This window comes from Elephantulus edwardii, unplaced genomic scaffold (genome assembly GCF_000299155.1).
Source record: "Elephantulus edwardii isolate Elephantulus edwardi_28Jun2011 unplaced genomic scaffold, EleEdw1.0 scaffold00059, whole genome shotgun sequence".
NCBI classification, from domain to species: domain Eukaryota; kingdom Metazoa; phylum Chordata; class Mammalia; order Macroscelidea; family Macroscelididae; genus Elephantulus; species Elephantulus edwardii.
Genome location: NW_006399809.1, coordinates 7156566 through 7168848, shown reverse-complemented (window position 1 = coordinate 7168848; position 12283 = coordinate 7156566). Strand labels below are relative to the sequence as shown.

Here is a 12283-nt window from a genome sequence, read left to right as displayed (position 1 = left end):
TCTTTTCTGTCACAATTGAAAGGTATTTGTTCTCTTTTGCTCTTCCTCATTCATTGTCCAACTTTCACGTGCATATGTGAAGTTCTCAGTAGTAAGCACAATAAATATTTTAAACACATACAATGTAATAAAACAGATTCTAAAAAAAATAACAAAAAAAAAAACAGATTCTAGGCTGAGAATGCCTTGTGAATGATCAAAGCCTTGGCAATATGAAATGTCAGTGTATTAGGAGAGCTCCAAATACCTAGAGATTTTGGTCTATTGAAGTCAGAAAGCCGTAGAAAGTACAAAAACAGAGCCAAATGATAGACAGTTATGGATTAGCTGAAGACTAGAATTAAGTATTAAACTTTTTATGATCTCATACTGTTTATTTCGTTTTGCTTTTTCAAGATGATAGGACTCTTTCTTAAAAAAAAGAAAAGAAAGATCATTTATAGTTCATGTATTTATCTTGTTAGGTGCCGTCAAGTCAAGTATGAGCCATAATGACCCTGTGAACAACAGATCTGATACCCGTCCTATCCTTATGTCGTCTTTACACTTCCTGACACACTAGAGCCCATTGCAGCAGTCACTGTGTCAGTCCACCTGGTTGAGGGTCTTCCTCTCCTGTGCCAACCGTCCACCCATCCCAGCATTATGTCTCTCTCCAAGGAATAGCCCCTCTTAGAAACACAGTGTTGTATTTTTTTAACCACTTATTTTTCTGAGACTAATAAAATTTTTCAATAATAATAGTTTCACAGTGGAAAAAGGCATCGTGCTGTGAAAGGGCAGGAGGGGAAGTGGATCAGAGAAAGGAGAAGACCCTTGGGAAGATGGCTTGACAGTAATTTAACAGTGGACTCTAGAGCATATCAGAGATTGGGAGGATGGTGCAGGGTCAGGAAAGGTTCCAAGAGTTCCTCCAAGTGGCAGTCAACTCAATAGCACTATCTCTTCTTTTTTTAAAAAGAATACTTTTATTTTTACTAGTTTGTTTACACGGTTCGAATATATTGTTTTTATGTGGGATCCTTCCCATTCCGTGACTCCCCTTAACCCCTCAAATTGTGCGATCTGATGATTAACATCTCCCCCCATCTTCACCCCTTGTTTTATACAGTATTTGTCATTATGGGACTGAGTTAGTTCACTCAGCATAATGCTGTCCAGTCCCTCCCAAGGTAGGTAATAATTTGCAAAATCATTGCTCCTGCGAGCACTTTATTAATTGGAAGGAATATCACCTCAAGCATATTTTAAGCGTTCCTTCTGTTGTCTTCCTGCCTGAGGCTTTTACTGCCACCTAGTGGAAGTCAGAAGCCGTTTCATTTTATTGGGTTATAAAGCTAAACAATGAAAATTCCATGTTGACTTTGTTTTAATTCGTTTAAAAAATTAAAATGCACATTACTACTTAAAAGAGTAGTTTACAAAGTGGCTTGATTTACTATATTGTAGTTGCATTATCTGAATATTCAATTTACCCAATTGAAAGCTACTACTTTAATTAGTGTGCTTGTTAAAAGAAGGTTCTTACATTTCTTTTAATTGGAACAGGTGCTTATTCAGCTAAAAAATTTAAAAAGAAGCTTTAAATTATTCATTGAAGAGAAGGAATCCATTCCCAGCTCCAAAAGTATCTTTGGGATTCTGTGAAAACTTGGGATTGGGGGCAAAAAGATGCTTTTCACCATTAAAGCCTAGTGAAATGAATCCCAGTTGCATTTAACAGAAGGTGCCAGGTATGAGAGAACACTAATAGTATTACAACGGGTAAAAGAGCACACAGTATGATGAATTAATGTTCCTTTTGAGGATAACTTTCATTAGTCTATTAGCCTAATAGGCCAACATGTGAATTAAACTTAGGGCACATTTATCTTATTTAGATTTACCCTAGCCACATCATATTGCATCTGGTACCAGTTTTCCAAAGTATACAAAGGTTTGACACTGACCAATAATTTTTGTAGGTCATCTCTTACATGCAAACATTCGTTGTTTGGTTGGTTGGTTGTTTGCTTTTTTGTTTTTAATACTGTGGCTAACTCTGAGAAAAATGGCAATCCTAGAACACCTAATCCTGCTAATGCAAAACCTCTACTTCGACCAGGAGGCAGTTGTCAGGGCAAGGAAACACTGCATGGTTCAATATTGGGATGGGTGTACACCAGGGATGTGTCCCATCGCCATATCTTTTCAATCTGTATGCAGAACAGATTATCCAGGACACTGGGCTCTAGGAGGAGAAATGTGGCATCATTATTGGAGGAAGACTTATCAATAGTGTGCCTTATGCAGATGACACAACCCTGCTGGCTGAAACTGAAAAGCACCTGAAGTGCTTGCTGCAGAAGGTCAAGGACTGTAGCCTTCAATATGGATTAAAGCTCAATATCAAGAAAACAAAGATTGTCACCACTGGCCTGATTGGCAACATCATGATAGGTGGTGAAGAGATTGAGATTGTTCACTGCTTTAGTTTGCTTGGCTCCACAGTCAACACTCTTGGTATCAGCAGCCAAGAAATTAAAAGACATATTGTGTTGGGAAAGTCTGATGTAAGGGACCTCTCCAGAGTACTAAAGAGCAACAGTGTCATTCTGGAGACTAAGGTGCACCTGATACAGGCCATGGTCTTTGCAGTAACTTGCTTTGCGTCAGAGAGCTGGACAATGACTATGGATGATAGAAGGAGAATTGATGCCTTTGAGCTTTGGTGTTGGAAAATAATTTTTAATATACCATGGACTACTAAGAGAACGAACAGGTTTGTCCTGGAGAGTATGAAGCCAGGCTGCTACTGGGAGGCAAGATTTCTGAAGCTTTGTCTGACATACTTTGGACATGTTGCAAAGAGTGGCCAGTCCTTGGAGAGGGATGTCATGCTTGGGAGGCTGGAGGGACAGCGCAGGAGAAGACCCTAGATGAGATGGATTGATTTCAGTGACTGGGGTAAAGGGGATAGGTGTGTCAGAGACAATATTGGCACAGGATAGAGCAGGGTTTAGGGCTGTTGTACATAGGGTCACTGTGAGTCACAGGTGACTCAACAGCACGTTAACAACAACCACTGTACTAGTTTATTAACAAAATTCTAATACATTGTTTTCCAGACCAGTTTAGAAGAAGATTCTTTTCTAAAGCAAAACTCGGTAGGTAGGCACTGTCTAAAGAATAAACATCAGGCTAGAGATTAAACATTAACTGAAGTCAGACTTCCTTTACCACGACACATCATATCTACCCTTGTAGATATAAGGCAACAGGGACCTGCCTTATCTGTTCTCTTGTGCTCTCTAACGAGCATTTAGCACAGCGTCAGACACATAGTAGATTTATAACCTTACTTTAATAAATGAAAAGAAAGAAAAAAGAAGCATAAAATATTTTTTTCTTGTAAAAGGGTGGCTTGAAATTCTTTAATATCGGGGCTTTAGAAAAATTAGCACATGTTAGTAGATGTACTTTGAAAGGAAATAAAGGTGGTTTGTTGAAAGATTTATTTCTAGGTATAACCACATCCTGTTTACCTATGAATTGAGTGGAAAATAACAAGGATGCTAATTTCATTTTATAATTATTAGGTGCAGGTTTCTTTATCTGGTCAAATGACTTAAATGAATCAGCTGCAATGCTGAAAGAAAGTTAATTTGTAACCTCCTAAATGATATCCTGAATTAGTAGAAGTTGTTGTGTGCCATCAAGTCGGAACCAGCTCATTGCTGACCCTCCAGAGGGTTTTTCAGTGGCAGTAAATCACACGGGAGAAGACTGCCCCACCTTCTCTCAAGGAGCAGCTGGTGGATTCAAAATGACGTAAAATGAGAAAGGGCAAAATCCAGAAATAAATTTTCTTCTAAACAAACCTAGATAGAAGTATTAAAATTCTAATTTAGATGCCTGCCAAGGAGCCGTGACAGGTAGTAGGTTAAGCCCTGGGCTGCTGACCAAAGCATTGGTAGTTTGAACCCATTAAGCATGTAGAGGGCAAAAGAGGAGGTCGCCTGCCCTTGTACAAACTTAACAGCCTCGACAACCCATGGGGCAGTTCTCTGCTCTGTTCTGTAGGCCGCTGTGAGTCAGGGTTAGTGGCAGTGGGTTTGCTTTTATATTTTCGTTTTGAGAGCTTTTGCACCCTAGATAACCTAGATGAGTGTTCTCCCTATTTTCTGAATGACTTTTTAAAGACTCGATATTTACTCTTTAAGTTGTTGTTGATTGCCTTCCAGTCGAGCACAACTCATAGCAACCCCTATGAATAAAAGGCCTGCAGTCCCTCTGCAACTATTGACATTTTCAAAGTTCATAGACTTCCTGGAGGCATGTTGTTTAGGGAGTGGATGCCACTCCAGATTCCAAAATTCTTTAATTATTTGGTGAAATTCAAAAGGAAATCTGGGCCAGAGTTTTTATTAGTAGGAAAATTTTTAAATGACCAGTTTAGTGTAATATATGGGTTTTATTTATTCTTGAGTCCACTCTGACAATTTCTCTTTTTCTAGAAATTCTTCTGTTTCTTCTAAATAATCTTAATTTCTTGGCATAGATTTTTCATAACATTTCCTTATAGTCCTTTTAATTTGGTAAGAGTTGTTGTTAGGTGCTGTCGAGTCGTAGACGACCCATAGCGACCCTGTGACCGAAAGACCTGAGCACTCTTCGTACATAGAGTTTCCGGAGGCAAGCCATTTAGGAAGTGGCTGCTGCTCCTGCTTCCAGGCTTGTTTTAGTCGGGAAGCTCCAGCGAACACTATCCACCATGGGTGCCCATTACCACGTTTGGCACATCACTGTCACAGTGTTCAGCATCACAGCAACCACGAGTTACCTCTCTGTACAGCAACGCACAGACCAGTGCTATACCACCTAGAAGAATGTTTGACAGGAAAACAATTTGAACCTGGCCGAGGGCTGCAGATTCAAATCACCCACCTTCGGCTTGGTTAGTTCCCTCTTTTATGTTCCCTCTCTCCCGCCCCTAGATTTTAGTTTTACTTTTATTAGATTTTACTTTTATTAATTCTCTTTTTTTGTGGTAATTGTTCCTTGAGGTTTGTCAAATATTTACCATTTTTTAAGATTAACTTTTTATAACATGACTTTGCTTTGTTTTTTCTGCTTTGCTTTCCTAGCCTTTCCATTCCAGTTTTTATGGAGGGTTATTTATGTGTATACCCGTAGATCTCTTAGTATGTATTATAATCAAATATTTGTTCAGATTGTTAGGTGTGTAGCTGGATATTTTCAAACAAATTTTGGAATGTTTAACCTTTCTTTTTCTGTCTTTTTCTCTTCTGTTTTTTCTTTCTGGATTCTCACATTACATGGATAATGTTGATGTTAACTCACAGGCCTCTGAACTTCAGTCAGTCTCCAGCGGTCTTTTCCTCGTTTTCTATTGCTTTTACCTTCAGGTTTACAGATTTTACCTTCAGGTTTACAGATTTTTTTTTTCTACCACCTTTGATATTCACTTGAGCCTCTCTGCGAATATGTCATTGCCATCATTATACCTTCCACTTCAGATACAATTTTTAAAAATTATCTTCCTTTTTGTAATTAATAGCTCATTTTGAAAATATGTTTATTAATTCATTGTTGTCTTGCTTTTTAAAATTATTTAAATATGGTTTTCTATAATTCTTTGAACATATTTTTAAAGCTTGTTTTGGTAATTTTTATCTGCTAATGTACTGTGTAGGGGTTCCGATGGCCTGCAGGGTAAGGAGTTTCACTGCCAATCCAAAGACAGACAATTTGAGTCCAACAACTGCTCTACTAGAGAAATATGGCCTCACCTCCTGTGTGATTTGTAGCCTGTGAAGACCACTGGAGGATCAGCCATGAATCAGTTCTGACTCAACAACAATAAGAGTGTTTCTATTTTGTTGAGAACAGAGTATCTGGATTCACTCATAGACAGATTTTAATAACATTTGGTTTTTCTTTTTCTTGAGAATAGTCACATTTTAGTATTTTTTCCCATCTCTTAGAATTTTTTTGTTGTTGGAAACTTCTCCTGTCTGTTCTCTTTCCCCCTCTCTTGTTTGCCCCTTCCCCCTTTCCATTCGATTGGTTACTGAAGTCCTGTTTCAGATTGTTAATGATGATACACACATTGCCTGTTTGTCCATTTGTTTCAGGTTGATCTTCCTTCTCTAATCCATTACAGCACTCATCTACCCATTCTATTCCTCTATCTTCCATCCTATTTTTATAGTAGAAGATTTATATATAGTATTTGTTCTTTTGTGATTGAGGTGTTTTATTCAGCATGATGCCCCTAGACTAATCCATGTTGTGTATTGTTTCATGATTTCTTCATTTTTTTTAATGCTCTATAGTACATAGATGTACCACAATTATATAGATGTACCACAGTTTCTCTGACCATTTGTTTGCTGATGGGCACTTGAACAGCTTCTATCACCTAACTATTATGAATATGGATATTACTGCAATAAACATAGATAAACACATTTATATATATTTGTGGCTTAGCTTTGATTTCCTTAGGGTATATTCATTCCCAGTAGTGGAATAACTGCATCAAATAAGATTTCAGTTTTCAACTTTTTGAGGAAATGTCAGCTGCCTTCCATAGTGGGTGTACCATTTTACATTTGTACCAACAGTACATGAGACTAACAGTCTCTTCACATCCTTACCCATATTTGTTGTTTGCTGCCCTCTGCTATTGTGACTTATATGAAGTGGTATCTCATTCTTGTTTTGATTTGCATTCTTTAATAGCTAGTCATTTTGAGCATTTCTTCATGTATTTATTGGCTTTCTGAATATCTTCTTTGGTGAAGTGTTTTCATATATTCTGCCCATTTTTTAATTGTGTTATTAGTGTTTTCCTTGTTGTGGCTCCATAGTATTCTATAAATTTTAGATATGTGTCCCTTATCAGATATGTTTTTGTTATGTGCTGTCAAGTCACTTGCAACTCATAGCGACCCTGCATACAAGAGCCCTAAATTCTGCTCTATCCTGTGCCAACCTCACTGTCTCCAACACACACACCTACACCCACCCATTACCTCAATCACTGAATCAATCCATCTCATCGAGGGTCTTCCTCTCTTGCGCTCGCTATCCATCCACCCTCCCAAACATGATGTCCTTCTCCAAGGACTGGTCTCTCCTTGCAACATGTCCAAAATATGTTAGATGAAGCTTCAGAATCCTTGCTTCCAAGGAGGAGCCCGGTTTCACACTCTCCAGGACAAACTTGTTTGTTCTCTTGGTAGTCTATGGTATGTATATTCAGTACTCTTCTCCAGCACCACAGCTCAAAAGCATAAATTCTCTTTATATCATCTCTAGTCATTGTCTAGTTCTCTGACACATAGTATGCAGTTGTGAAGACTATGGCACAGGTCAAGCCACCTTAGTCTCCACCGTGGTGTCGTTGCTCTTCAGTCCTCTGGAGAGGTCCCTGACATCTGACTTTCCCAATGCAATTTGTCTCTTGATTTCCTGGCTGCTGGTATCAAGAGTGTTGTGTGTGAAACCAAGCAAACTAAAACTGTTAGCAATCTCTATCTTTTCACTATCCATCCTGATGCTGCCAGTTGGCCCATTGATGAGAATCTTTGTTTTCCTGATATTGAACTTCAATCCATATTGAGAGCTGCAGTCCTTGACCTTCTGCAGCAAGCACTTCAGGTCCTCCTCAGTTTCAACAAGCAGGGTTGTGTCATCTGCATAATGCAGGTTGTTGATGAATCTGTCACCAATCCTGATGCCACATTTCTCCTCACACAGCCCAGCATTCCTATGATCTGTTCTGAAAACAGATTGAAAAGGTATGGAGACAGACTATATCCCTGGTGGATGCTTTTCCCAGTTTAGAACCATGCAGTGTCTCCTTGCTCTGTTCTGACGACTGCCTCTTGGTTCGAGTACAGGTTTCGCATAAGCACAATCAAATGATCTGGGATTCCCATTCTTCTCAGAGTCAGCCACAGTCTGTTGTTATCCACAGTCAAAAGCCTTTGCATAGTCAATGAAACACAGATAGACATTTCTCTGGTACTCTCTGCTTTCTGCCAATATCCATCTAACATTAGTTATAATATCCCTAGTACCATGGCCTCTTCTAAACCAAGCCTGCACATCTGACAGTTATCTGGTTGTTTTTTGGATAATTTTCAACAGAATCTTGCTTGCATGTGATATTATGAAATTGTTTGATAATTTCTGCACTCTTGTCAGGTTACCATTCTCCCTCTCCCCCCTACCCAGTCTGTGGGTTTTCCTTTGATTCTATTGGAGAATTTTTTTATGTACACAGGATTTGATTTTTTAGAAGGTCCAGTCCATCTGTTTTATCCTCTCTTCATTCTGCATTTTTGGCTGTATTAAAAAGCCTATTCTTGACATAAACAAGGGCTTCTAAGGTTTTTTCCCTATTATTGTTTCTGATGATCTTTATAGTTTGAGATTTTACCACCAAGTCTCTGATTCACCTTGAGTTGATTTTTGTATATGGTGTGTGAAGTGGAACTTGTTTTCATTTTCTGCTGATAGTTATCTAAAAAAGCTCGGCATTTCAGGTAATATTTTTTAGTAACTCTGGATTCTGATTTTTCTAGTAGGTTGCCTGCCTGTTTGTTTAATAACTTGCCTGGGCTAACTGTAAAATCTGTATCCCAGCAGTGCATGATTGCTTTTGCTTAATCTTGGTTATTTTCGCTTTCATTTTGCTTTTAGTTTTCAGCCACTTTCCTAATTGCTGCCTAGTGTCTACATTTGTATGTAATAGAAGTCAACGCTTGGACAAAGGTTGTGCTCAGACACCTTAATTGAAGCTTGTATCCTTTGCCAAATGGATATATGTATATGGGGACGGAAACACATTAATATTCAGGTCATTTTCAGATCTTTCCTAACTTTTGTTTTTTGCTGAGTTTCTTTTCTTTTCAACTCTGCCTTTGTGTGCAGCCTCAGTCTCAGGAGTGTTTGGCTAATTTGGTCTCTGGTCCCCATGAAATCAGCCTCAGTTGCGCATATGCTTACCCAAAGCACAGCCTGGTAGCAGCCTCAAGCCGACAGCACCACTGAACCTTCCTACTTGTCCACCACTGAATTTATCACTTTATCTTTGTGTTGCTGGATGTTACTCCCCAGTCTAAATTAAGGATCTTGTCTTCAGCACACAAATTACTATTGGTTTTCATAGTCTGGCCCCCACCTTGCAGAAGCTCCATGCTCTTCACATTTGCACAGAGCAAATCCGTGAGGGTGGCCACCTGGGACCGCTCTCATTGCTCTTGCAAACCTGGAAAAGTGATTGTCAGCCACATGTTGAAAATTCATTAAAAAGCTTATAAGCAAAAACATGGAATTTGAAATCTTTTTGATAACTTAATGGGAATGATAGAATATATTTGAACGTTGCTGTTTTTTCTTAAAAGAAAAAGGACAAAACTCTAAAACTATATTTTGTTAACATAAATCGCTTGAGGATTCAACTTGTATCATTTAAAATTTTATTCATATAAAGGTTTATTAAAATAGTTTTCTATGTAAATGAAATGAAATATTCTTTCTTCTCCTTCTCCCCTTCTATGTAGGGGCTTCTTCTGAAGAAGAAGCTGAAGAAAAACAGGACAGTGAAAAACCACTTCTGGAATTATAAGTACTACTTTTGTTAATGTAAGTATTTAAAAATGAAACAACAGAATAGTTAAATATAGAAAATTTTCTCTGAAGTACATTCAGTGTATAATTCAGAAAACAGGAGTGCAGGTATAAATCCTAATTTGTCCTCTCTATTTTCACTTATCAGTCATTTTTTTATTCATGTAAAATTTTCTGTGTATAATTTTGTAAAATATTAAAAATACCTCTTAGATTCCCAATTTTCTAAAGAATAAAGATGTTGTTGTTGTTGTTGATGATGATGATGATGGCCATTGAGTCAAGCACGACTCATAGTGACCCTATGAAAAAAGGCCTGAAGCCTTTCTATAACCATCAACATTTATTAAAGTTCATAGAGTTTTCAGAGGCATGTCCTCCACACTCACTATTGTTCTAGGGTTGATTTTAATTCATAGGTATCCTTTTGTATTGGAGAGAATAAAACTGCCCCATAATTTCCAGGACTAAACCTTTATAGTTACAGACTGCCACATTTCTCTTCCTCAGAGATGCTGGAGGGTTCAAACTGCCAACCATTAACATCAGGTACTTAACCACTGAGCCACCAAAGCTGAAAAAATCAGACTCACTACCATCAAGTTCTCTCCAACTCGTGTTGAACCTCTGGCTGTTTCCTGAGGCTGTGTATATTTACAGGGTGATAGGTAGGCTCGAATCACAGACTTAAAAGGTTTGCAGCCCAACATGCTATCCATTATGCTACCAGAGCTCATTTTATTTTTGTTTATATAACTAGCATCTGTTGGTACCATATATGGTTTTAAATATTAATAGTAATGCACTTGTGAGAATAACAACTGTATCCCCAGTTTACACTGCAGGTGGTAGAAATATAGAGAGGGTAATCACTTGTACCAGAATGCACAGCAACCAAGAGACGGAGCTGAACTTACCTGACACCAGGTGGTCTCTAAGAGCACCTTGGAGCTTCCAAGGTGAAGGATGTTTTCCATTCACAGCTGGAGTGCTGATAACACTTCAACGGGAAACGCATTGTTAGATTTCTGCAAAGTTTCAGAGACAAACATTCCAGTCTCATCAATGTAGAAATAGATAGAAAATGAGTTTCAGTAGCAGCACCTCTGCCCAATTATTTAATCATGGAAGAAGTCAGCAGCAGATTTTGTGACTTTTGACAACCAGAAGAGAGGCCAGCCAGTGGTGTCCAGAGAAGGTCTCAGAGACTGATGGCTGCATTGTTTGAACACAACGCAGTTCAGAGAAAAAGAATACTAGTGTATGCTTTTCATCCTTTTCTAAAAGTACTTATTACCAAGCTGCAGGTGGCTCTATGATCTATGTGTTAATAGAGTCCGTCCTCAGGGCACAGATTTTGTTAAAAAATACTCATGGCAGAACATTGCATTTTGCCTTTTCTTTTTTCATAGTGTGAAAAATCCTTGCTGAAAGTTGTCAGAGGGGAAAGCAGTCTGGAGATGAGAGTCGCCCTCTGGAAAGTTGCAATGATGACATCCACTGATGACTCTGTTAAATGGCTAACAAAGAATTTATTTATTGTGATACCTCACAGACATTATACCGTATCCATGAGCCTGCTGGGGCTGGTAAGATCATGCAATGATCCATTCTATTTTCTGTGCAAATGAATCTGATCTGTTCATGAATCTTTGCAAAAAAGTCTTGTGCTGTATTCCTAATCAAAGAACTTCTTAATATATTGTTATAATACTTTTTAGTAAACAAAGTACCTTTTTGTTTTAAGTCACTGTGTTTGTTTTATGTTTCAGACTTATTTTATATTTCTTAACATCTGACACTTCCCTTGTGTTTTTTAACTCATGCACATACATGCGCTTTTTGTACAGTTTTAAAACATTAATAAAGCCCACAATCAAAATGATTTTTTACATGTTTAGCATTATGTATTTAACCTGAAGTGGTGCATTTATAAATATTTAAGAGGGAACAAAGAGTGAATGACTGTGAAATTATGTAAACTGTTATAAGACATTCTGTATCATTTTATTATAAAATAATGTTTTTCTCTCAAAGTATGATTTTGAAATATTTCTTATTTGAACCCCTATTATGAAATCATTGCTATTATTTTCCTTTTGTGTTTGGCTAATTGAATTAAAAATGAAGCAAATTATACTGTGAGCTTGATTTTTTCACCAACATAAACATTCACAGCATGCCTGTTAATTTTTGTTCCATCATTTTTTCTGACTTTGAAGAAAAGTATGATTGTGCTACTGATTTGAAGGAAACACCTTTTGATCGAACTGAATAAGCCCATCAATGCTTGCTCCTAGAGTGGACCAAATAGCAGAAATGCAGTCAGGATTCTCCCCAGAAGGGGCTTCTCATAATGTGAGGCGGTAATCTTGGTACTAAAAACCTCAAGAACCCAACAGGATTGTCCTTGGGAGAGTGCCCCATCAAAGGAGTGGAGCTGCATATATTAAGCCCATAAATGGTGTTGGACATCTTAACAGTCATTTAACCTGAGAAAGACCTCTCATCACACTTGCTTGGGTTGAGCCAGCAGGATGTCACTGACCCTCATAGGAAGCCAGAACTCACTCAGAAGTGGGTTTCATGTGTGCAGACCAGGGAGTTAGGTGTATGATTTGACTGTACAATGAAGGCA

General features: G+C 38.1%; 1 protein-coding gene across 1 annotated transcript in view; it reads left to right on the top strand.

The window, feature by feature from the left end:
- Positions 1 to 11923, top strand: part of LOC102868240 (MLN64 N-terminal domain homolog) — a 32428-nt gene extending 20505 nt beyond the window's left edge. Inside the window, exon 7 of the mRNA XM_006887621.1 lies at positions 11868 to 11923. Coding sequence (XP_006887683.1) covers positions 11868 to 11923 — 56 coding nt within the window. The remainder of the gene's footprint in view (positions 1 to 11867) is intronic.
- The last annotated feature ends 360 nt before the right edge of the window (positions 11924 to 12283 follow it).